The sequence below is a fragment of the Emys orbicularis genome, chromosome 2, assembly GCF_028017835.1.
Source record: "Emys orbicularis isolate rEmyOrb1 chromosome 2, rEmyOrb1.hap1, whole genome shotgun sequence".
Taxonomy (NCBI): domain Eukaryota; kingdom Metazoa; phylum Chordata; order Testudines; family Emydidae; genus Emys; species Emys orbicularis.
In genome coordinates this window covers 140,588,767-140,615,568 of record NC_088684.1, presented here as the reverse complement: position 1 = coordinate 140,615,568, position 26,802 = coordinate 140,588,767, and the positions used below count along the sequence as shown (strand labels likewise).

Below are 26,802 nucleotides of genomic sequence, written 5' to 3'. Positions count from 1 at the left end.
ACAGTGAACCCAGTGCTGGTGAAAAGTGCAGGATTGACAGTCTTGGAGTGCAAGGTCCTCTATTGGTCCAGAGAAGAGGTACAGCCTGAGAAAACTTCCCCATCTTGTCCTGCCAAAGTGCCTCAACATTGCTGGAAGGGTGAGAAGGTAGTTCATTCTCCACTCAGTCTTTGGGCTCTCTGTGAGGGTACCATCAAGAGGAGCTATTCAGTAGAAGGGATTTGTAATGTGGACAGCTGTACTTTAGAAACTGGCCTGGGACCAGTGTTGGGTGAGAAATGGTCTTCCCGCCCTATGACAATTTTAGGATTTAGGTCTATATCAATACACAGGTCCTCTCTCATTATACTTCATGGCCAATATTTTTGCAGCAAGGCAGAGAATGAAAAGCAGAATAAGGCAGCAGTGTGGGGCATGATGCTAGCTTGGTGTTTTAACTTCCAGCCAATATCCTTTTTATTAAACTCTGAGAGGAAAAAAAGAAAGTCAGGCACCATCCCTTTCATGAAAGCACTTTATTTAACAGTTGGAGGCCAGACTTGAAATCAAACAATGGAAAGTATGAAATGGTGTATTTCTAAAAATAGAACTAAAGAGACAGATAAGGTGAACAGAGAATAAAAAACCCAATGCAATGAGGCTCCTGAATGATGACCAACAGCTAAGCTTAGCAACCTGAGATGTTGCCACACAGGTAAATGCCAAACAGGCCCAGGATTCCAGCATCAGCACAGCCTTGAGACTCAAACAACAGGGCTCCTCCTTTAAGGGAAAAAGAAAAGATGAGAAATGGTTAGAATATAACGAGATACTTCAGAGATCAATTCATTATACTGCTTAGTGAGAAACTGGCTTCCAAGAGCAGCTGAACAATGCCCTAGAAATACAAGTTTCTCTAGCCCATTATCAATCTCATCCAGTCCCCATTCAATGCAATAATCCACATTCCCCTTTTTCATGCATTATCATGTTCTAAACACTCAGGCAAAAGTGCTCACCCTGATCCTGTTGTGCGTAGTACGTAGGGACTCCTTTACAGAGATTGCCAATGGACCTTCCGAACTGGGCAACATTCCTGAAGCGGGTCTTGGTGATCGAGAATCTCAAGAAAGGTGGTGGTGGCGTACCCTTGGCTGGCTATATCATAGCAGAATGTGAAGAATACAATCAATAGGCATCCTTAAGATATGTGTGAGTGTTCATTTGTGTCACCTGGATGTCTGACCTTGACCCAGGAAAGCATCTTTACTACAGAGGGTTGAAAATGTTCGATCAAAACTGCTTTTTGACTGAAAACTGAGTTTTGGACTCAACAAAAATTTTCATGAAAAGCATCTGCTTTCTGCCCAAAAAAAAAGGCATTTTGCTTAAAAACTGAACACCTGAAAACTGAAAGCTTTTGGCTGAAAGCCAAAAACATTTTACCCCAAAACCAAAAGGTTTTTGGACAAAATTTTTCAGTTTTGGTTTTTCAAAAAAAGTTGAAATTCTCCACACAAAAGAAACCAATTTTCCATCCAGCTCTAACCTTTGTGCAGGTCAGCACTTATGGATGTCATTAATTTTAAGCACATGTTTAAGTCTCCTTGGAGTCAATTTACCAATACTTTGGTGACTTCTGAATGAAATTTTGCATGATTTTGCTCATGACTGTTCTCATTTTTGTTCTGTGGGCAACTGAGTAAGTGAAGATTTGTCTGTATCAAAACAAATTTTGGCACAGGGTGACTGACTCCTTTAAGGGGAAATAGAGACAGCCTCATCTGTACCGTAATTAACTGCCTCCCAGCCTGAGTGGGCAGGACTAATGGGGTCAGGTGTTCATATGGCCAACACCTGGACCTCATAATAAAAAGGCTTAAGGGAACCAAGTCAGGAGCTGGGTGTGGAGGAAAGCAGTCACGGTGGGATGTAGCTGGAGAGCTGAGCCGCAGGAGTGGCACTAACTCCTGGAACAAGGAACCACACTCCAGGGTGCCAGTCCTGGGGGTGATGCTCCACATCAGGAACAGGGAGCTGGAAAGGAGCCCAAGAGGGACAAGAGGCCCAGGCCTGGAGAGGGGCAGAAGAAGCTTTGGTCGTGTTTAATTTTGCTTGTAGTTTTGAGTTCTACAGAGAGGCTCAGGGAGAAGCCCTGGGACCTGGTATTCTGCGAACAAAGAGTGTGATTCTGTTAAGTCCTGTTTGATTTGGAAGGACTTCACTGGTGGCCCAGTGAAGAGCTGGGCAAAGGGGTTTTGAAGAGGCCAGCTGAGCAAAGCTAGTGTGGGGGCCTGACCAACTACAGCTGGGCTTCTGTTACCTCAAAAGGGGACTGAACTTTAAGTGTGACCTGCCCAGAGGGCTGAGTCACCCAGAAGAAGACTGCAGAACCAGATTAGCTGATAAAGGGTACGCAAGAGTGGAAAGATTCCCTGCAATGCCACATCCTGACCTGAGGGGGCGCTCTAGTGATGAGAGTGCCCCATGACACACAAAGACCTTGAAACAAAATATATTTGGCAAGGAAACATTGATTTTGGGTCCCAGCAGAAGTAAATTCTTAAGAGATCCACACCTGGTGTAAATTAGCATAGCTCTCTTAAAGTCAGTGAAGCTGTGCTGATATTCACTAGCTGAGCAGCTGGTCTTAGGTCAGCCAATTAGGGAATAGTACCAAAACCATGTGACTGTAGCCAGTCATACAGCTGGTTTATCGAATACTTAAAGGGATACTCTCAGTGGGTAGTTGTGTAACAATCAATAGGCTGCAAATTTGTTCATGCAGGGTGAAATTTACCCTTGTGTAGAGAGACAACACAAGGCTTAGACGCCATTTATGACCCATATAACTTAAACAGAATCCAAGTGGTGTTTAGGCCTCAGACTGGTCCTATGCATAGGAGTGAATTTCACCAAGGCATTCATCAAATAATTTTTGAATAGTGAATAAATTCATGAAAATTGCAGTGCATTTGTGGATATTTCATGAATAAGGGGGGAAAGGTCCCATTCACCAAATAAACTGCTCATTGTAAGTTGTTGGCCCAGCTGAGAATCTGGCCCATGAAAAAGAAATAGATTGAAAATGTATTAAGATGAATACATGCCCAGGTTAACAGCATTCTATATCTGTCTTAGATAAGAATGTGCTATGTAATTGAAGAACAGCCTAACATGGTGTACATAGCAGTATTTGAATAACATTTCAGAACTTACGCAAACAGCTAATAATACAAAACTAAACTGAAGAGGATAATGCAGCTTCTTAATATTGTTGTATTAATACAATGGGTGTGAACCTATAGGTTCTGATCTCAATTATGTCTGTTTTGTACTGATGTAACTCCACTTTGGCGTACTCTGCTTTTCACGAATGGAAGTGAGAGAAGACTCAGGCCCAATATATGGAATACAATACGACATAGACCCAGATCGCCATGCTTTTCTGTCCCATTGAGCATTTTAGAGAGTGTGGACGTGATTCTCCACTCTTTTATACCAGTTTTAAACTGATGCGACTGCACTGAATTTAAGAGCTATGGACTCTTCCACTGATCCCAGTGGCAAAACTCCCATTGACTTCAGTAGGAGCTGGATTGTGCTCTGTTTCTAAAAGGGTTTGTTTTGACTAACATTTCCTCATATGTATTGATCTCTCACCTTCTGGTCCTTGAACTTGCTGAGTTTCTCCAGACTTGGGAATGCATCTTTATTCATCTTTGCAACAATGCAAGCCCTCTTGTTGAACAGCCTGGTGGCAAAAAGTTCCTTTAAAACAAAGAAGAAACTGCTGACATGTATATTACATAACATCGATGTGAATAAAGAACAGGAGTACTTGTGGCACCTTAGAGACTAACAAATTTATTAGAGCATAAGCTTTCGTGGGCTACAACCCACTTCTTCGGATGCCCACGAAAGCTTATGCTCTAATAAATTTGTTAGTCTCTAAGGTGCCACAAGTACTCCTGTTCTTTTTGCGGATACAGACTAACACGGCTGCTACTCTGAAACCTGTCATCAATGTGAATGATTACTTATCTGATTCTGTGTAGCACCTTTTAACTAAAACATTGCTCCAGTGACGAAAGTACTGTATCTTTTTTGCCTTAATCTCATCTATCGTACTCTGTGCTCCTTTATGCCTATGTATGAACCAAATTTCATGGAGCCAAAAGATTCCAAAGTTCTTTCCAAATTGATATGCCAACTATATAGAAATTATTTCACCTGACATTAAAATGTAGCCATCACTGGAATAAAATAAAACAGGTCTTTTACTGCTAATAGCAACACTACAATAGCAGTTTAGGACAGGAAACAAATAAGAATACTACATCTAACCGAATTAAGAAAAAGGGAATTCTCCCACTTGGAATTTTAATATAAAAAAACAAATGCCATGGGATCTTTAATAACTCCAAGCGGTCAGAACCTCAGTTTTATAGCTGATCTGAAAGTTGCATGGAATTCATTGTGATGGAATATATTTTTGCAGATTTTTTATTTATTGTTAATGACTTGTCTACTTTAGAAGGTTGTACCAGTACAGTTAACGTGATAAAATCCTTGTGTGGACATAGTTATATTGATATAAAGGTGCTTTATACCAACACAGTATTTGTGTACAGGAAGAGGAATAAGCTATCCCAGAATATGTCACCTTTATACAGGTCTTGCTGTTCCCACACAGGGGTGGCAGTGATATAACTATTTTGGTTGAAAAAAATCACACCCCTACAGAAATAGTTATACTGGTACAAAAAGTCCAACCGACATGACTTGCATTTGTGCAACGTGCTGTCAGCCACAGACTGAAAACAATTTTGGATTAGACTGTGCAATTTACACAAAGTCTGTACATGTCCAGGCAAGGGCTGATCAACTTCTGGCCCAGAGGATATAAAGTGCAGATGTGTAAAATACAGGGTGGAACGCTGAGTCAGGGCAAGCTGCATCCTTACATTTCAGGAGCCTGATCCAGAGCCCACTGATGTCCATGAGAATGTTTACATCGACTTCAGTGGACTTTGGGTGACACCCCAGAGCAATAACTGATTAATAGCTGGAGTCAGGAATACATTTCTCCTTGGCATGTAGTAATTGACAAGTGGCTCCTATAGGTGGAGGAGGAGTAGGGGGTAAACCTTTGTCCATTCCAGTATGTCAACTGTGGTATATCGAGAGCAGCACGATACAGTGGATATGACACTGCACCGGGAGTTAGGAATCTGAGGTCCCACTGAAGTAGATGGGGGGTTTGCCAAACGCTTCAATGGAGCCAGGATTTCGCCCCTGAGTTCCATCCCAGCTCTGCCACTGATTTTGCTTTGTGACCTTGAGCAAGTCACTTCCCCGCTCTCTGTCTCAGTTTCCCCATCAGTAAAACAGGGATAATGACATTTCCCTTCCATTTGCAGATCACTTTGGATGACAAGTGATGTAAGCACTCCAGTCATTATGAACACCCATGTTCTTACTGTATCCTGACCTTGCTGTAATCCCAGACTGCAGCCCAACCCTTCCAATCATTGTAGCTGTTGATATTGGCAATGTGGTCTTGGTTGTTGATGTTCACGTTCTGGTGGCTGTTTCCACCATCATTTCCTTGGTTGTTTTCATTGACGGACTAAATGAAACAGAACGGCATGAATAAGAATGATACAGTTTCACTGTAGTCTCACCCAGGGCAAAACCCACCGGATTTCAATGGGAATTTGGCCTGGGTAAGGACTTTGGAACCTCATTAATAGAGTAAATATTGGGTCAAATGCTCCTGTGTCACAAATTGAAATGAATGGGCCTTGCCAGTGTAACTGGGTAAAGAATTTGGCCAGCTGTGCATAAGATTCTTTGCTCAACCTGTAGGTATCACCCATTAATATGAATGGGAATTATATTCATTCACGAAGGGTCAAATCTTCAGCCATGCCTGAATTGCTGGACAGGGGTGTGGGAAAGAAGCCTCTTCCCAAGCCACGAAGTAGCTGTGAGACCCAATGGATCAACCAGTTTCCCCATGCTCCACCATGCAGGAACAATCACTATAAAATCCTCAGTCTTTGTGCCTTCCCTCTGCTCCATCCCCTGCATTCTGCTGGGCAGGGGGTCCCTGCGGAGGAGGCAGGGGCTGTTCCAGGCTGGTGCCTGGTGCCTGCCTCATCTCTTTGGTGCGACAGAAGCATCATGATGATGCTGTCAAGGGGCCTTTCATGGCCCTGGAAAAGAGAGCAATATTTACCTCCCCCTGCCAAATCATAGGTCAGTATGCGCCTCAGACACGTCATATTGTAATTTTAGGGGGACGAAAGCCAGACCATAAATGAATACAAAGTACTTCAGATAACAGCGGGAAACCTGCAGAGTCTCTAGGGAGCTGCCTATCAATTTGAATACTGCAGTGCTGATTAAATCCCGTTGTACAAACTGAGTACTTTAAGCCAGATTCTAATCTCATTTATACCAGTGTGAATCCAAAGTGACTCTGCTCCAATGTGTTTACTCCAGACTTACACCACCATAACCGTGATCAAAATTTGTCCATTTTACTCTCCGGCGTGTCTTATCTAGATCAGAAGTATATTGTGGACTTTGCCCATTTCATGTTTTTTATTGTTTAAATATTGATTTTACTACTTGTTTCGATAAGCCATGCACACAGAAAAGTACTTGCATCCACTTACATCGTCCGCCAGGGCCTGAGTCAGGCAGAGTCCCAGGAGAGCACCAATGATTATCTGAAACAGAGACAAGTCATGCAAAGTAAAGCCATGGAATTTCTGCACATTATGCAGCATCTCATAGACCATCACAAAGCAAGGAGTTCTTTCAAAATGATTCTAAGCTTGCTCTAATGTTGGAAGTGTTCGAGAGTAATATACATTCACAAGGCTAAATAACCAGCTTTTAGAAATAATTAAGGGTGAAATTTGTCCCTGTGCAGAGGGACAGCAAAAGGCCTATGTATTGCTGATATCTTATTTATGCATTATTGTGAGGGCTTAAGTGGTGCATGGAGCTTGTGATGAGTCTATGTCACCAGTAAGGCTATATTTTCAGAAGTAGTCTCTAATTTGGTTGCTTCCCTTTTTTAACATCTGGTCCGACGCTCAAATTGGACATTCAAAAATATTATTTATTATTTGTATTACAGTAGCGCATTAGAACCTCAATGTGCTAAGTGCTGTACAGACTTATAGTGAGAGACAGTCCCTGTCCCAAAGAGGTTTAAGTCTTAGTAAGGGAGGCATCAAAAATTAGACACCTGTTTTGAAACACTGAACCTTAGCAATTCTATATTCATAAGGCCAGGTCCTTAGCTAGTGTATATCTGCAAAATTACACTGAATCCAAAGCATGAGATTCTGGCCCCGCTGAAGTCAGTGCGAATTTTGCATCAATGTCAGTGGGGCTAGGATTTCACCTAAAGACTGGCTGTGCAAACTGATCAGAAGTCAAGCAGACCCAGCTGTCTGGGAATTCCCCTTGCATAAGGGGAATCCATGGGTGGTGTACAGCTGTGGTAGTAGTTCTGTGCACCCCTGTGTATTCCCTGGCATAGGGATGATGGTGAGGAAGAGTGATGTGGCCAGAACTCCCTCCACTTTAGAGTTCCCTAGGTGTCACAATGGTCCATTAAAGCCATAGACAACTAGTATACATTAGAGCAGCCTTGCGGCTGCTCTAAACTGAAGTAAGGAGTTGGGGACTAAACTGGCCCTAGCCAGCACTGCAAGCTGCAAAGGTATCATAAAGCAACTTTTACTTCCCACCTCTCACCCTGAAATGATCAGAGGATCAGGCCCTATTTCCATGTTTTTCTCTTTTCTGTTCCTCTTTCTTTTTAACATAGACTCAAATATAAACATATTAATTATAATAGAATTAACAATTATTGCAACCCAAGCATAAAACGTATATTTTACTTGCTGTATATGTATATATGCATGTTCAATACAATATAACATAAAGCAGAAGTATAATGTTACAATATTCATAACACTGAAATAGTGTTGCAATACAGAATATACTATATTTGAATAACTGATACATCCACTTCATTCTCAGTGTATATCCCATTAGTGTTTTTTAATTATTACAGTGTGGTTATTCAATGCGGGCATGCAGTGACGCATAAGGGACAAATCTACCTATCACTGAAACAGAGGGAAAAACACCTGTTGACTCTTGTAGAACCAGGGCGTGGCCCAAGCAGTATAAATTCATAACAGCATCCATGTCCATCTAAAAGCTGACTCGGACACTGGTTCCACTGCCTTCAGTACAGTTACTCCAGACTCTAAACTCTTGTTGAGGAATTGTTTTGGGAAAGGAAGTTTTATGGCCTGTGTTATGCAAGAGCTCAGACTAGATCAGTGGTCTCAAACATGTTGCCCGTGGGCTGCATGAGGCCCACAGGGCTATTTCCTGCAGCCCGCCAAGCGGCCCGCACTCCCCCCCAAGCGGCCCGCACTCCCCCCCGGCCTACCTTCAGGCCAGGGGTGGGCAAACTACACCCGCGAGATTGCCCCCCTCGAGCCCCACGTCGCTCACTGAAGCAGCTGGCATCACGTCCCTGCGGCCGGGGGGAGGGGAGGGAGCAGAGGGCTCCGTGTGTTGCCCTGGTTTCCAGGCACCCCCCTTCCCCGCAGCTCCCATTGGCTGGGAACGGGGAATCGCGGCCAATGGGAGCTTTGGGGGAGGTACCTTCTGCATCCCCCCTCCCCCAGGGGCCGCAGGGACATGGTTCCAGCTGCTTCCCAGAGCAGAGCGGTGTGGCGCCGGGGCAGGCAGGGAAGCAGGCAGCCTGCCCTGGCTCCGGTGTGCACCACTGCCACCCCGGAGCTGCTTTACGTAAGCGGCTCTGGGCCAGAGCCTGAAGCCCTCCTGCACCCCGCCCTCCAACTCCCTGCCCTGAGCCCCCTGCCTGCACCCCAATCCCCTGCCCTGAGCCCCTGCCACATCCCACATCCCTCCTGCACCCCAACTCCCTGCCCTGAGCCCCCACTGCACCCCACACCCCAACCCCCTGCCCTGAGCCCCCTGTTGCACTCCACACCGCTGCTGCACCCCAACCCCCTGCCCTGCGCCCCCTGCTGCATCCCATACCCCTTCTGTACCCCAACCCCCTGCCCTTGCCTGAACCCCAATCCTCTGCCACACCCTGTACTCCCTCCTGCACCCTGCACCCCAACTCCCTGCCCTGAGCCTCCTGCTGCACCCCGACCCCCTGCCACACTCCTCACCCCTCCTGCACCCCACACCGCAACTCCCTGCCCTGAGCCTCCTGCTGCACCCCGACCCCCTGCCACACTCCTCACCCCTCCTGCACCCCACACCGCAACTCCCTGCCCTGAGCCCTCTGCCGCACCCTGCACAACTCCTCCACTCCCTGCCCTGAGCTCCCTGCAACACCCTGCACCTCAACTCACTGCCCTGAGCCCCCGCCACACCCCTCCTGCTCCCTCTGGGGGCAGGGAGGGGGCGGAGTTGGGGTGGGGACTTCGGGGAAGGGGTTGGCGGGGGGCAGGGAAGGGTGGGAAGAGGTGGGGCAGGGGCGGAGCCTCATGGAAGGGGTGGAGTGGGGGCAGGGCTGGGAGCAGCGAGGAGGGGGGGTGTCAGTGATGCGGCCCTCAGGCCAATGAACTAGTCCTCATGTGGCCCTCCTGGTCATTTGAGTTTGAGACCCCTGGACTAGATGATCACCGTGGTCCCTTCTGACTTCAGAATCTATGATCAATGCAGCCATCAGGACATCAGTGACAAGCTGTGTGTAAAGGAGATCAGTCAGGCACACTGATTCTTAGGGGATGAGGGTTGGATGGCTCAGGTGATTGTTAATGGAACACAGAACCCTCCACTTCAAAGGGTCTGATCCTTCGCAGCTTCACTCAGGTCAGTAATGATCACTCATGAGAATAATCGCATTGACTTCATGAATGAGAATTAATCATGACACTAAATCTTGCAGGACCTGCCATTACCAGTTCAAATCCAGTCTTGCTTCGGGGTTCTATGTGAAATCAGCTGACAGTCCAGTTCCTAGAGAACAGGCATCTATATTGCATAAATAATCACCACAGCTGCTACCGCAGGAACCTTTGTTGGAAGTGTCAACATAGCACCTAAGTACTGAGTGCTCCAGGGGGCTGAGCGATTTGTCTCTGATGGCTCCAGAGACACTAACTACCCATCTCAGATGATCATTCCCAGTTACATTTGAGGCCCATTGTGAGGACAATGGAGGGGAAGCTTGCATTGCTTCTGCACCTGCTCTAGAGATAACCAGATGACTTCAGTCTCTGCTAGCGCTCTCAGGGCTGCACCTTTTAAATTTACTGCAAATAGACTTTAATAAAACAGACTTACAAATCCCTCTGTCTGATTTGAGCTAGATGCCCAGCATTGTAATGCCGTAAAAAAGCAGAGCAATTCCTTTACAGTAATAATTTAATAGCCATCATACTGAAGGTAGAATGCACTCATGAGTAACCTAATACCCATCACACTAAAGGTAGAAAATATACTTACTAGGTTCTTCATTTTTTCCTCAGGGTGATACTCAAAGAAACAGCTAGAAAATACAACTATATATATACTTCTCTTATCAGCAGCTAGGAGGTGCATGGAGATAGGAAATCTTCAGCACCCTAGAGTGATTAAAGTTCTTTCTCTATCTCAGTGAGCATTCCCGATGAACAATCTAATCTTTTGTCTTACATGGACTAATTAACGAACAGTTTTAAAGTCAGCCTCCTCCATCTCTAGCTCAAAAAAAAAAAAAAAAAAAAATGATTCAGCTTAATGTATTGAGTATTATTTGCCCATGGTGCAGTGCTCTGAGATAGCTACCTAGGGTCTGTTTAAAACAGAAAAAAGGCTGGGAATGTGACGGTGCCAAAACTACTCTCATTTTGGCTGAAATTCACATACTTGCAGGGAGCTCACAGTCATTAGGTCTTATGAAGTCTTGCCCTTTGCAGCACCCTTGATTTCCCACGGGGCCAAATCTTGAAGACTCTTACGTAGGCAAATTTCTGATAGAAATTAGTGGCCTGAGTAAGGATGAGGCCTACTGACTCCAATGGGAGCAGAGGGTATGTAGCACCTTGCAGGAATCAGTCAGTACTTTGCAAGTTCAGGCCTATGTAGCGCTTTTCATCTTCAAAATGTTTCCTAAATGGTGTTGATGATGATCATAATTTATTACGGCAATGCCTAAGGACCAATCCAGGCCCATTGTACACCTGGTCCCTGCCCCAAAGAGCTTATAATCTAAACAGACAAACATGGCCACAGTGTGGGGCAAAGGGATATAACACACAAGCAGAGTGAACAGTGCGATGGCAGCAAATCTCATGTTAGTTCTATGTTTTGGGGACAGTGGGTTTACTTAGGAAGGGATAGGCTTTAACTTTGTCCTCACAGCACCCAGGGGATTCATATAAGTGAAGACAGTTATCCCCATCTACGCGATGGGGAAACTGAGGCAGAGAGATTAAGTGATTTCATCAAGTCTTCAGAGGAAGTCGGTGTCAGAGGTGGGATTAAAACTCAGGAGTTCCTAGTTCTATTTTCAGTCCAATACACCATGAGTCTCTCTCTCTCTCTCTGGCTTAAATTTCTCCATCTAATCATACTAAAAAGAAAAGGGACACATTTTCATGGTGGGAGGGATACAGAGCTACAGCCCCCACCTTTTTAGAAGTGCCCCTCACAGAATCATGAATGGGAGAAGCAGACGAATAGCTTCCAATTATAAGTAAACCAATGCAGTGCCATGCAAGGAAATGCAGGCAGTGCAATGCAGCATTGTTCATATATACTGTGTCCTGAGATGCTTTGCTGGATGGATCCGCTCTAAGCTGCGGGCTGAACTTTTTTGTTCGCACAGAGGGAGGCAAGATTTTTGTAGTGCTCAGAAAGAATGTCTAGAGCGTGCGTGGTGCTGAAAGCCCTGAGAGCAATGGGCCGACCTGGGGAATGTCAGGGTGGAAATGGAATGATTGGAAGAGTGTTTCCCTTCAGCATATCTCCACTGAATCAGAAGAGAAGTGAAGGAACAAGGTGGGGAGATTGTTAACGAGCACTATCGCCTCTTTCTGGAGCATTGTAGTGAGCGAAGAGCCTGACCTCTGCTCCCCAGCTATCTCGCTTGTGTCAATTCCCCTGCCCCCTAAGCGTGGCTTTGTTCATTACTCTTTAGATTATTTTTTCTGAGCTTTAAAATTACAGCAAGCAGTATCAATGACATTGCTTTTAAAGGGGCAAGGCCAAATTCACCATCCGCTACGGTGCAAGCAGCATGATTGAAGTGAGTGGGGCACGGATCACTGCTGCCTAGGTGGGGAGTCAAATTTAGTGTTTGAGGTCCAGATCCGCAGAAGTATTTATGCTCCTAAATTGCCTGTAGATCTTGATCAGTGGAAGTTGTTCCTTCTGACACCCGGGCTGAATTTGGTTCAATTGAGCTCTGCCTGGTTATCCCAGGGGTGAATTTGACTCACCACAGCTGTTAATTACTGGTCAGACACTAGACTGGGCTCTGTCTACCTGTGTTTTAATAGTGCGCTCATCTCTGTCCCATCTGAATGCCTAGCAGGGTCTTTCACAGAGTACTCAGAATTGCTGCGCAGTCTGAATATTGTCACAGCCAAGACTTGACCAGGCTGCCTCTAGGTGTCATCTCTGCCTGCAGATCCCTGGTGCAGGATCAGGGTTCAAGACACTAAGAGCTGGGCTAATCTCACGGCAACTGACGCTGCTCTTTGCCTATTGTCCTGAGGGAGACAATGCAAGTGATAGTGGGATTATGAGAGACACAGCAAGAAACTGAAATAGTGCAAACCTGTTGTTACAATTTTAACATGAAATGTTATTGCTTTTGTTTAAAAAAATGGATTTACAGCACAGCTTATAATGTGTGCACAATCACACTGCACATCTGAATACCTGACCTATACACCATATGTTGCAATTCACAAGTGCCCACCGGATACATATTCCCAAAGGGCTTGGTCCTGCTTTCCTTTCTCCTGTTATTGGGAGATTTGCCTGAATAAGGAGTTTAGGAGTAGGGCCTAAATCAGCCCATGACATAGATATTGCTATATCGGGCAATAGAGGAGCAGGCCTTCTGTTATAGCCAAGGAACAGACAGAGCTAGTCAGAGTACACATGCAAAGACGGCATCAAACTTGCCTCCCCTGATCCTGGGGACTAAACTAATTAGAAGGAAGCATTATCATCCCATTTTTATAGAGGGGGAACAGTGGCACAGAGTCTCAAAGGTAGTTAGGTGCCTAGTTCCCATTGAAACCAAGATCCTTTGAGGATCTAGGCCACTGAGATTGATGGTGAGTCTGTGACAGAGCCATGAACTGAATCTAGATCTGCTGAGCCCTCATCTAGTGCCTTAACAAGACATTCTTTCCTTTCTGCATTAAATGTACTTTTCTTCATAAAAATGGCAAACTCAAAAGTAGGGGGGTTTGTCCTCTGAGAAAGCAATACTCCCAGATTAAATATTAACAAGCCTTTAGTGTACATTGTCTATTAGTTTTGAAGGCTGTGCTGTATATTCTGTAGATTTGTGTTTGGAACGCATGCCAATGGTGAAACAAAGAGCTTCAGTGAAAAGCTCCTAGATACATTATCATAATACCGTTTGGTTTGGCTTGAGAGAGGGGGGATAAAGTGTTCTGCGTTCTGCCCCTTTTGTACTCAAACATGGAAGGAATTTGATCCAACTTTTCTTGATCTCTTATTTTAAGCTTAATTTAATTTATTTTAAGCCTTATTTTAAGGTATTTGGGTTTGTGCTCAGTGTGTTATTGTCTGGAAAATGATGTTGTAGAGACATATTTATCAATGTCAGCCACTTCCCAATTGAATTTGCTGGGGTTACTAGTCAAAAGATGATTTTTCTAATAACCAGTGCTGCAAATTTCACCAGAAAGCTGAAGGGCAGGCCCTTAGCGGAGGAAAATCAGTGTAGTTCTGTTGAAGTCAATGGAGTAACACAGATTTACACCCGTTTAAGATTCCAGCCTTGAAACTCCAGCTGGGCTATTTCTGCCTCTTACCCCAATAGCAGTCAGAGAGATTCTGCAATCAGAACTTAGCTAACAGTTTGCTGATGATGCATGAGCCAGAATAGAATCCAGCTCCCTCTCCCGTAGCTGAATTATGTCTGAGGAGTTAAAGCTCACTTATCCCTAGTGAGGCATTTGACCTCACGAGGGCATAGAGCAGAACTGCATCTCCGCAGGTAAAGTTAAACATGCTAGGCATGTTTAACTTTAAGAATGATTGTGAATCCATTTAATCATCATACATCATTAACGGCTCTGAACCTTTCCCATGCCAGGTCCCCCCAAATGCCTCTTCCACAGAGATGGGACTCCAAACCTATTTAGTAATATGGGCAGGGTAAGCTGATCATGATCCTGTGGCATGTCTTCCTGAGAACTCCCAATTAACAAGCACTCTCACCCTACATACAAACTTCAGGCCTAAACCTGTTGCCATTAGCAGAATTCCCATTGACTTCAAAGGGGAGCAAGGATCAGGCCTGAAATGGCTGCAGAGCAAAGCTGGGGAGAACCAAAAGCTAGACAAATACAAGTGCACACCCAGCTGCAGTGTGAAACAAAAGCAGACTTGCAAATATTGAAATAAGTAAGATAGTTTTGATAGCGTATCAAGTTGATATTATTGTTGATTATTGGCATTTCCTGCCTAGGAACAGTCTCCAAAATATGTAGATTCCACTAGGTCCAGTTGTTGGGCTAAAGGGAAGGGCGTGGGAGATAAATCAAGGGAACAATAGATGGGTTGTCCTCTGGAAAGGTGGCTCACAAGTAGACTTTAATGACTCTAACCTGACAATGTTTATGCTGTCTGAAACAACAGCCTAATAGCAACGATGATTACCTTAAAGAAATGTATCTCTCTCTATTTACATATGACTTAACTTCATAACATGAGATACAAAAAGCATTTGATGTTGCATATCTTATGATGTAACAATAATATTAGTGGTATCCAGAACCCTTCATACTGCAGGATCTCACAGTTTCACCACTTACATGTAGAACCTTAACCAGCTCCTCTGAAGTTGATGGAAAGAGAGCCATTTACATCAGTGGGAGACGGATTGGGTCCCAAGACTATCAACAGTGTACAGCTCCCTTCTGGGTGGAGAACAGCTGGCAACCAGCAAATGGCAGACAGCACAACGGTGGAGCGAGGGAAGTTTTGTTCAGACTCGACAAAGAAGATCCCTTACTCGTACTCAAATTTCCAAAGGATTTTCAATGTAAACAATGCACTGAGCACACAGGACATGAGGGTTTGTTAGCCACAATGAGAAGACCGGCACAGTGAAAACTGCATGGTAGTTCATATAGCTACATCAGAAGGGATGAAGGGTTGAGTCTGTCGGACCAGGATTTGAACCTGTATCCAGGGCAGACTGAAAACAGCAGGAGTGAGCAATTGCATATAGGTGGAAACTCTAAGACCTGATCTACACTGGGGGGGATCGATCTAAGTTACGCAACTTCAGCTACGTGAATAAAGTCGACGTGCTTAGATCGACTTACTGTGGTGTCTTCACCGCGGTGAGTCGACTGCTGCCACTCCCCCGTCGACTCTGCCTGCGCCTCTCGCGGAGGTGGAGTACAGGAGTCGAAGAGAGAGAGCTCAGGGATCGATTTATCTCATCTAGACTAGATGCAATAAATCAACCCCGCTGGATCGATCGCTGCCTGCCGATCTGGCGCGTAGTGTAGACATACCCTAAGACAGGCCTGCACAACATGCGGCCCGCGGGGGCTCACTGTGCGGCCCACGTGCAAGTGACGGGGGGAGCTGCCAGCTTCACCCCGTGCCCGGGGGCAGAGCCGACCTCACAGCCCCGCCCGCGCGTCCCGCGCTCCGGCCGGTGAGAAGCGCGGCTGCCGGGTTCACCCCCTGCCGGGGAGGGGGGGGGAAGGGAGCAGCAACCTCACAGCCCCGGCCGGTGAGAAGCGCGGCTGCCGGCTTTGTCCCCTGCCTGGGGGGGGCCAACCTCACAGCCCCGCATGTGCGTGCCGCGCTCCGACCACCCGGACGGTCAGAAGCGCGGCTGCCAGGGGCCCGTGCGCGCCGCGCTCCAACCGCCCGAACGGCCAGAAGCGTGCACACGTGTGCACGTGTCTCCATCTCCCGCTCCCCCCGCCTGGCGTACAGCGGGTGCGTCACTTCCGGGGCCTGCTGAGGCGGGAAGCACTGGGCACGAGGCAGAGCCGGTAAGTGCGAGCAAGGGGAGGGGCGCCCGGCCTGGGCTTGAGCCGCAGCTGGGGGGGACTGGGCCGAGACCCCCCCCAAACCTCCTCTTCGGTTGGGGGTGGGGTGGCTACTGCGCTGGTTGCTCCCAGGGCGGCCTCCGTAGTGATGGGGGACGGGGTTTGAACTGTCTGTGGGCAGCCGGGAAAACCCGGGGGGGAGGAGGGAGACAGAGAGAGAGAGAGAGAGTGTGTGTGCACGCGTGCGCGCTCGTGCAAGGTCGGCTTTAGGCCGATTCAACTGAGTCCCCTGAATCGGGCCCCAAGCCCCGGTACAGCGTACCGGGGTGGCCTGGCTTCTCCAGGGGGCAATTTAAAGGGCCTTGGGCTTTGGAACCCCAGGCCCTTTAAATAGCCCCCAGAGTGCTGGGATAGCGTGGGGCTCGGGGGCTATTTAAAGGGCCGGGGCTCCAGCTGCCTCTACTGCACCCCCTACCCACACCACCCCGCACCCCCTGCCCTGCCCGCAGCCAGCCAGCCCCACACATGCCCCAGCCCCGCACCCCCTGCCCTGCACTGCCCGCAGCCAGCCCCTGTCTCCAGCCAGCCCCACACCCCCTGCCTGCAGCCAGCCCCTGCTCCGCCCCCTGCCCTGCCTCCAGCCCTGAACCCCCTGCCCTGCCTGCACCAGCCCGTCTCCAGCCAGCCCCTGCCGCACCCGCTGCCCTGTCTCCAGCCAACCCCTGCCGCACCCCCCTGTGGCCCTGCCCGAAGCCAGCCAGCCCCACACACACCCCTGCCCGCCCCAGCCCCACGCCCCCTGCCCTGCCCGCAGCCAGCCCCTGTCTCCAGCCAGCCCCACACCCCCTGCCCTGCGTGCAGCCAGCTCTGCACCCCCTGCCCACAGCCAGCCCCTGCCGCACCCCCTGCCCTGTCTCCAGCAAACCCCTGCCGCACCCCCCTGCCTGAAGCCAGCCAGTCCCGCTCTCCTCTGTCTCCAGCCCTGCCAACCCCTGCCGCACCCCCCTGCGGCCCTGCCTGAAGCCAGCCAGCCCGCCCCATACCCCCCTGTCTCCAGCCAGCCCCGCACCCCTTGCCCTGCCTGCAGCCAGACCCTACCTCCAGTCAGCCCCTGCCCTGCCTCCAGCCAGCCCCATGTCCACTGGTGCCCTGCAGTTCCCAGGGCAGTAACCCTGCACACCTGCTTCAATGAGGGGGGCAGGGAGCAGCTGGGACCCACACATGTGCACACCACTAGGGTGACCAGACAGCAAGTGTGAAAAACCAGAACAGGGGTGGGGGGTAATAGGAGCCTATATAAGAAAAAGACCCCAAAACTGGGACTGTCCCTATAAAATCGGGACATCTGGTCACCCTAGGACACCCCCAGGGAGTGGCGGGGACCCACACATGTGAAATGGAGCTCATTAATAACCGATCAACAGCATATATAACACAATGTACATAATATATAATTTTAATTATTTATATAGTTATGGAAAGTAAATAATACATGGAAGAAATGAAAGGCTTTTTTTTACATGTTTTTTCTTCTTCTAGTCATCCCTGCTGGGGCCCCGCCGAAAATGTTCGAATTGGGCCCCGCACTTCCTAAAGCCGGCCCTGTGTGTGTGTGTGTTTTGCACCTGCCCTGCCCTGTCTGCTGCCCCCTTCCCTGGTCCAGGGACCTTATCCCTCCCCGGCCCCTATCACACTGCCCCTCCCCCCCCCAGGGCTCCCTGCGGCCCCTGTGTTTGTGTGTGGGACAGTCACATCCAATCCCTTCACACTGCTCCCCTTCCCCCTCCCTGGCTTAGTTCATACCCCCAGAAAATCCCTTCAAACTGTCCCCCTTTTCCCCTCCCCTTATTTCAGGGGGGGATGACGAACCGAGCGGGCGGATGGGCAGGTAGTGGCGGCGAGGCTTTATACCTGGGGGGAGGTGAGGAGGCGAGCGGCGAGTCGGTGGCTGGAAGGAGGCATCCATTTTCAGTATTTTAATTTTTGGTACTGCTGTGTGCAGTAATATAGTGACCCCTGGGGGTTAAAGAGGGGTGTAATGGTGGGGCCGAGCAGGGAGGGGGCGGGTCCTATTTTACTGCTGTGATCTGGTTACCCTATGCACGCCGTTTCTTTCCCCTTCTACAGGCTTCCACACACCGTCAGTGCCTTGCTAGTGTGCCACGCGCCGTGAGATATCTCTTCTCTTTGTGTGTGACTGTGTGTTTCCCTTGTGTGTGAATTTATTCAACAAAATCTTGAGCTTCATAATGGCTACCATGAGTGAAAAGAAAAAGAGAAAAATAGAATCAGAGCACAGAGTTTTCAACACTGAATGGACAAATAAATACTTATGTACTGTTTCCAAAGACAAAATACTGTGCCTTGTGTGTCGCGAAACGTTAGCCGTTCCGAAAGAATACAACCTTCGGCGGCACTTTGAAACTAAACATCCCAATCTCGCCAAATTGAACCCAAATGAAAAAATAATTAAAGCAGACAGTTTAGTGAAAAACCTTAGTGGAGAACAGCAAATTTTCAAGAAAGTGAGCACTGAGAACGATACAGTTACTAAAGTAAGCTTTCAAATTTCTAAGGAAATTGCTGCTGCTGGGAAATGCTTCACAGAAGGCGAGTTTTTAAAAAAGTGTATGTTGATTGCTGTATCTGAGTTATGTCCAGAAAAGAGGGGAATATTTGAGAATGTCAGTCTATCACGCATGACTGTACAGAGAAGAATAGCTGACATTTCTACTAATCTAAGTGATCAGTTAAAGCAGAGAGTCAGTGAATTCTGCTTTTACTCCCTAGCTATGGATGAAAGCACCGATTTAAAAGACACTGCCCAACTTCTTATTTTTATTAGAGGTATTGATAAAAACTTTGAAATTACTGAAGAACTTGTTGGCATGTGCTCCATGATGGGTTGCACAACTGGAAAAGAAATCTCCAGTGAAGTGATAAAGTGCATGAATGATAAGTTGGGAGTAGATTTCACAAACTTGGTGGCCATTTGTACTGATGGTGCTCCAGCTATGTGTGGAAAAAATGTTGGAGCGGTTACTCTTCTTGAAGAATTTATCGGGAGACAAATAACCAAATATCACTGCATTATACATCAGCAGGTTTTATGTAGCAAAGTCTTAAAATTTGAGCATGTAATGTCAGTGGTAGTTTCCATTGTAAACCTCATCCGTTCTAGAGGACTAAAACATAGGACATTTCGAGCCTTTCTTGAAGGGGAAGACGCCGAGTGCAGCGACTAAGGGCAGGTCTACACTTACTTCCTGGTCCGGCGGTAAGCAATCGATCTTCTGGGATCGATCTATCGCGTCTTGTCTAGATGCGATAAATCAATCCCGGATCGATCCCGGAAGTGCTCGCCGTCGACGCCGGTACTCCAGCTCGGCGAGAGGAGTATGTGGCATCGACGGGGGAGCCTGCCTGCCACGTCTGGACCCGCGGTAAGTTCGAACTAAGGTACTTCGAATTCAGCTACGTTATTAACGTAGCTGAATTTGCGTACCTTAGTTCGAAGGTGGGGGTTAGTGTGGACCAGGCCTTAATCTACCATATGGAAGTGAGGTGGTTGAGTCGAGGAAGAGTGCTCCAGCGTTTCGTTGCTTTGAAAGAGGAGATAGCAAAATTCCTAGAAAATGGGCCAATAAAATTCCCGGAGCTTGAAAATGAGTCCTGGAATCAAGATCTCTTTTTCTTTTGTGATATTACAGCACACTGACCCTGCCAGCAGATAGGGGATCTTGGGGGACAACTACTGCACTGGTGGGGTGCAAAATAAGCTTTATTAAGAAAATGCAAAAACAGGGAAAATTTAATAGTGAGGGGTATGGGGTTTGTTAAGGTAGACAATTGGGGAGGGGTTTCTTTTAGTAAATAGGATAGGGGGTTTCAATAGTGGGGTACAATACAGTGGGGTACAATACAGTTGGTAACCAATTAACACTGAAGTATAAATGTAACAGGTAGCTAACAGTTTCTATGTAAAGGGTGTGTTACAGCAGCATATAACCAACTAACAGTTATGGGTAAAATGTGTTAAATAACCAACAACTCTAGGTAAAAATATGTCACAGTGGTGTAAATGTAAAATGTGAGGTGTGTTAGAAAGAAAAAGGGTAACCAATGGGGGTTATGCTAGACTTTAGTAATACAATTGAGGTTTGGCAGCAGTAGGAGTGGGGTGAGCACGTGGGGGAAGGGATTAAAAGAGAGAGAGAGAGAGAAAGGCAGTGGTAGAGGAATGAGGTTGGGGGATGGGGGAAGAGGAGCACGTGGTGGAGCAGAGACCAAAGGCAGAGGCGCTGCGGAGGGAGATTTAAACTCAGGGAGACACAGAGAGCAGACAGGCTGCAAGTTTAAACAGCAGAGAAACTGCAACGAGTGACTGGGGAGCTCGGGGGGAGACACGGGCAAGCTCGGGGGGGTGGGGTAGCGGGAAGACAGACTTAACCACAATTATACAGAACACAGCAAAATCTTATCTATGATCTAACCTAACCAAGACAACACAAATTAGCAAGTAACAGAACACAATGCAACAATTTTTTAAACCTAACTTACAGAGCACAATACAAACAATTCTTTAAACCTAACTTAACCACAGCTATGCAAAATGAAATTACAACTTATCTGGACTAAGAACCTGATTCTAATAGGTGCACCTTACACTCCCTGCCACTTCTTTGATCAGGAGGGGGAGCAGTTCCAGAGGGCAGAGTGGTGTGTGCCCAGGGTACAACCCGGGGGGGGTGGGGGGGTTTAACTAGTGGTGGCCGCAGCAGTGGGGTGGCTGCAAGCCGGCAGCCCAGGATACAGTCCAGGAAGGCACAGGCTTATTTCTAGCAGCAAAGGCGCTGCGGAGCAAGAAACAGATTACAGATACAGACCAAGGAGTTAGCTTGGGTCTGTCTGCTGGGGAAACAAGGCCAGCAGCTAGGACAGGGGGAGTTTGCAAGAGGGAGTTCTTACCATTCCCCAGGACAGCAGCAAGCACAGAGACAGGAACGGCAGTAGCATCGGAGGATGGAGAGAGGACTCGATTCGCTTACAATAACACTGCTCTACAGCCAAAATGCTTCTGAAATAAATGTAGTCAAACTTTACTAACTCTGGGTCACTGAGAACAAAAATGATGCTTAAAATTGTTGATTGGCTCTAGTTTTCAAGATATGCTATTGGGTCAGTATATACGACCCTTGACTTGGGAATGGCGGAGGATAAGTGAGTTATAAAGGGAAGGGATCTCAATTTAAACCAGAAATGACTAAAATACATCTTTGACTGGATCTATGAATAAATCTATGACTGGGTTTGGACAGTACTTGCTTTTTAGGCAAAACAATGAATGATGCAATCTGAAGCTGGTATTGCGTCATACATGATATGAATTGCATCATGTTATTCCTAGAAGTCATGGATGATGCAATCATAACGAAGCTTACATCACTCTGCTGAACAAATTGCTCTATATCAGCTCTAGAAATCATACAGTGTCGTGCTCTCTTATTTGTCAGTGTTTGATTTTGCAAAGGGACACATTTCTGTTTAGCCAAAGTGAGCAGAGATGCCTCGTACTTGTGTGAACAGTGCAGATAACTTCTGCTATGTTTGTGGTGAAGTGACTTTTGCATCACAAAAGCGCAGTATAACCACTATGGTTAAGAAAGCCTATCACCTTTATTTTGGCTGCAAAATTGGAGATCAGGACAAGAGGTGGGCCCCACACATATGCTGCAACACTTGTGCAACAAATCTTCGCCAGTGGTTGAACAGGAAAAGGAAATCTATGCCTTTTGCAGTGCCAATGATTTGGAGAGAGCCAACAGATCATACCAGCAATTGTTACTTCTGCCTGGTGCCTCCAGTTGGGAAAGGTGTGTCAAAGAAGAAAAAGTGGACTGTGCATTATCCAACATTCCATCAGCTATACGCCCAGTACCCCACGGAGAAGGACTGCCGGTTCCTGATGCACCAGAATCAGTCTCACTTGAGTCAGACGAGGAAGAGGAAGAGGATGAAACTTCTGGTCCTGAACCATCAATGTCACAGGACCCACATTTTCTCCCATCCTCCTCCTTTGAACCACACCTCATAACACAAGGTGAACTGAATGACCTTGTCAGGGATTTGGAACTACCCAAGGGTAAGGCAGAGCTGTTGGGCTCCAGACTACAGCAGTGGAATCTCCTGGCAGGTGATGTTAGGGTGTCCATGTTCCGTGACCATCAAAAGGATCTTGTCCCATTCTTCTTCATGGAATGTGATCTTGTAGCCTGCAACAACATCGATGGTGTGATGGCAGCCCTCAACATCGTTCACGATCCAGATGAGTGGAGACTGTTCATTGATTCATCGAAGACGAGTCTTAAAGCTGTTTTACTGCATAATGGCAATGTTTTGCCATCAATTCCAGTTGGTCATGCAGTCCATAGGAAGGAAACCTATGACAACATGAAACAACTTTTGAGGTGCATAAACTATGACCAACATCAGTGGCAGCTTTGTGGCGATTTGAAGGTTGTTGCTCTCTTGCTTGGTCTGCAGACTGGATACACAAAGTACTGCTGTTTTCTCTGCGAATGGGATAGTCGTGCAAGAGATTCCCACTACATCAAGAAAGATTGGCCACTCCGACAGTCATTGGAGCCTGGGAGGAAAAGTGTTCAGCATCCACCACTTGTTGAATCAAGGAAGATTTTGTTACCACCCTTACACATCAAGCTGGGTCTGATGAAGAACTTTGTCAAGGCCATTGACAAAACACAAGCAGCTTTCAAGTACCTCCGTGGAAAATTTCCAAGGTTAAGTGAAGCTAAGATAAAGGAAGGTGTCTTTGTTGGTCCTCAGATTCGTGAACTTCTTCGACATGATGCATTTGACTATGCACTGCGTGGCAAGGAAAAGACGGCATGGAAAGCCTTCCAGTTAGTGGCAATAAATTTTCTCGGAAACAACAAGGCAGACAACTACAGGTTGTTGGTGGAAAACCTCCTCAAGGCATACAAAAGCCTTGGTTGCAACATGTCACTAAAGATACATTTTTTGCACTCTCATCTAGATTTTTTTCCACCGAACTGCGGAGCAGTGAGCGACGAGCACGGCGAGCGATTTCACCAGGACATTGCAACAATGGAGAAACGCTATCAGGGCAAATGGAGCCCATCAATGCTTGCAGACTATTGCTGGACAGTGACAAGAGATGCTCCATTTAATGAATACAAGAGACAAGCCAAGAAGCGCCGAGTAGACACTGAATAGGACTAAACTATGTACATAATAGTTTTTTGCCTTTTGTTTCATAATAAATTTTATTTATATAACCCTTTTACTGATTTTTAAAGTGTTACATAAACAGGACAGGTGAAATATTATCATGTAAAGCAACCATAAACACATGAAAAGACCTAGGTTTACAATTTATGATTAAAACTCTACTATCTGCACAATATACATAGACATAAAATGTAAAAACTTAAATATCTTAGAAACAGTAGCCAATCAGTTGTTTTAATTGTCATATTTGAATTCAGCACATCAAAATACATAATAAATAGCACATTTTATCTCTGAAGCAGACGACTTCTCAAAAATTGTAGACCAGTGTAATCAGGAGATCTCCAGGCACAAATTCGTTGTTCGTGGGAGGGGAGTTTAAAAACGGGGGTACACTCAAAAACACTCAAGAACAGGGAGAGAGCCCCCCAAAGACCCCTAGCTGATCAGACCAGGTGGCAAAGCAAGGACCTTCTCCGAGGTCTGATCAGAAAATGTCCGGCTTTAAAGGCAAACTCAGGCAGTTTCCCACCAGTACTTTTGATTGGCTCCTCTTGATACAGGGGAGGAGAGAAGGCAGGGAAAGGCTGCAGGTAAGCATAGGCATGCCTGGGCATGTTCTGAGCCACAGGTATGACTCATATGCTTAATTAGTTGGCCACTTCAGGTCTTTCTGGCCAGCGCCCCCCACACCGAGCCCGGGTCTGAACAAAGGAACCAAACAAAGAAGCAAGAAGCCCCCTCCCTAGGCAGAGCAATGGCTCCAGTTAGTCTGTACAAGCCATTCCTATGAATAGGGCTGTGACTTTAGTTAGCACAATGGCCAGGAGGGGCGGCCACACAGGACAAACAGAAAGGAGAGGGGGAAAAAGGAATGCAGCAGGGGGACAGCTGTAACAGACACACACCTGAATGATCTCAACATTCAACTTCAGGGAAAAAATCAACTTATATTTCAAATGTGTGCAGCAGTGAAAGCTTTCAAAATGAAATTGAAACTTTTCAGAAGTCAGCTGTCAAAAGGTGAAATGTGTCACTTTCCCACTTGTGCACAGCGTATCCCTCAGCACAAACACGCCGAGTTAGGAGAAAAATATGCAAAGCACATCAATCTTTTGATTGAAGAATTTGACAGAAGACTTACTTTGTCTAAAGATGATGACATCCAGTTGAAGCTGATTGAAGATCCCTTTTCTGTGGATCCAGAGGAAGTGCCACAAGATTTGCAGTTGGAGGTTATTGAACTTCAATGTTCGGCAGTTTACCGAAATAAGCACAGAGAAAGCAGCCTGTGGGACTTCTACAAAAGTCTGGATGATGACAAATACAAGAATCTTATTGAAGTTGCACTGAAAACGTTCAGCATTTTTGGAAGCACTTACATATGTGAACAAACATTTTCCATCATGAACATGAATAAAAACAAGCAACGTTCTTCTCTGACTGACGACCATTTGGAAGACATTATGAAAATATCCACTTCAAATATGACCCCCGAATATGACAAGCTTGTTGCCGAAAAGAGATGTAATATCTCTCATTAAATTTGCAAGATAATTATGAAAAGTACAAATGTTTTCTTTCAACGGAACAGGTGTTTTTCATTTTTCCATGATTCATAAAAAAAATTAAAATAATTTTTAAAATTGTTTGCTTTAATTGAAAAATTCTTAATAAAGTATCACACCTTCTCCCCCCCCCCCCCAAAAAAACCCTTCCTTTTCGGCCCACAGCTGTTTCGGCGGGGCGGCGCTGGGGAAGGAGGGTTTGTTTCCGCGGTGCGGGCGGCGCTGGGGTGGGGGATGTGTTTCGGGGGGTGTAGCAGGGTGGTTACCCCGCTCCTGCCCTGAAGGGCTTAAAACAGCCTTGGGGGAGGGCTGTGGCAGGGGAAAAGCTGAGCTGATTGGGGAAGCCGCTGCAGCTGGGCCATGCCACAATCAGGCCCCAGCTGGCCTGAATAAAAAGGCTGTGAGCCAGAGGCCCAGAGGAAGTCTCTCTCTGCTTGTAGAGAGAGAAGGGTCTGGCTGCTAGGGAGTTGAGCAGGGTACTGGGAGTGGAGCAGGGCTGGGGAAGGCTAGAGGAGCTGGGGAACTCCAGCCTGGAAAACCCCCAAGCTGCGGACCTAGCTAAGGGCCTAAGACCAGTACCAGGGCTGCAGAGGGGCAACCCAGCTATAGAGGGAGGCAGCAGGTCCAAACCCAATCTTGCCTGTGATGAGTGGCTGATATACTGCAGTCTACCCCAGGGCACGGGGGCTAGTTGGTGACTGGCAGTAGCCTTATACTGAGGTGAGGTGGGGATTAGAGGATTGGGGGTTCCCCAGAGAGAGGAGACCAAGAGCCAGAGTGTGGGGGTATTGCCAGGGGGCAGCACCCCAGATCAAAGGGCACCGGAGTCCAGGAGGGACACAGAGCCAGCGGCAGTGGGACACCGGCCTACAGAGGTCGCTCCAACGGCTGGATGAGCTAATTCCCGAAAAGACCAGCAGGACGCGCCGCTGGGGTGCGTCCTGCTTGCTTACACGGGGGCTGGGCGGCACTGGGGGGGACGGGGTTCGGCGGGGCTGTGTGGCGCTGGGGGGGGGGGGCGTGTTTCAGCACGGCCGGGGGGTTTCGGCCCTCAGCTATTTTCTTTGGAGTAATATGGCCCTCGCCGCTTTACGAGTTGTGCAGGCCTGCCCTAAGAGGAGTTTGAGGAAGGAATCTGGGAAGAAAAGCAAGGATAAGAAGATAGCAGGGCAGGGCTGTTACTCTTTGCAAGTTATCTTAAAGAACCCTGCTGACTGCTGACTTTCATCAAAGTGCAATAGGGAGTTAAATTTAATTTGGCTCTGACCCAGTCCTATGCTATGTCAGAGCTTCAGGAACTTATTTTATAATAGAGGAGAGAGAGAGTGTGTATGTATGTGAATTTGCCCATCAGAAGTGTTTTCAAGCAGCTTTTACTGGTCTAATTAATGAGGGTGTTAATCCCAGACCAGGATATCAGCATAATACTGAGAATGGATTTCCCTCTTATTAAAACCAGAATGGTGACTAAAAGCTTGTCTGGGATCCCAGAGCTGGTATCATTCAATGCACATTGACAAGCAGTTAAAATATGTCAAGTATTCCATGGTGGAAACTAGCACAAATTCCAGTCTCATCTCTCAAGCTCTGCTACATTTAACCTTTGTTGATCCCCATGCTCATCAGTGGGGCAGTAAAGGTCTATGGTCATCCACTGCCAAGCACAAGTATTTATCTAATCACACACATGC

General features: G+C 46.9%; 1 protein-coding gene across 1 annotated transcript; it reads right to left on the bottom strand.

The window, feature by feature from the left end:
- Positions 1-667: 667 nt before the first annotated feature.
- On the bottom strand, positions 668-10,524 carry LOC135875211 (gastrokine-1-like). The gene is made up of 6 exons (XM_065400204.1): positions 10,513-10,524; positions 6,666-6,719; positions 5,474-5,611; positions 3,643-3,750; positions 999-1,137; positions 668-762 (listed from the first exon to the last, which is right to left on the bottom strand). The coding sequence occupies exons 1-6, from the start codon at positions 10,522-10,524 to the stop codon at positions 668-670; spliced, it is 546 nt and encodes a 181-aa protein (XP_065256276.1).
- Between the last annotated feature and the right edge of the window lie 16,278 nt (positions 10,525-26,802).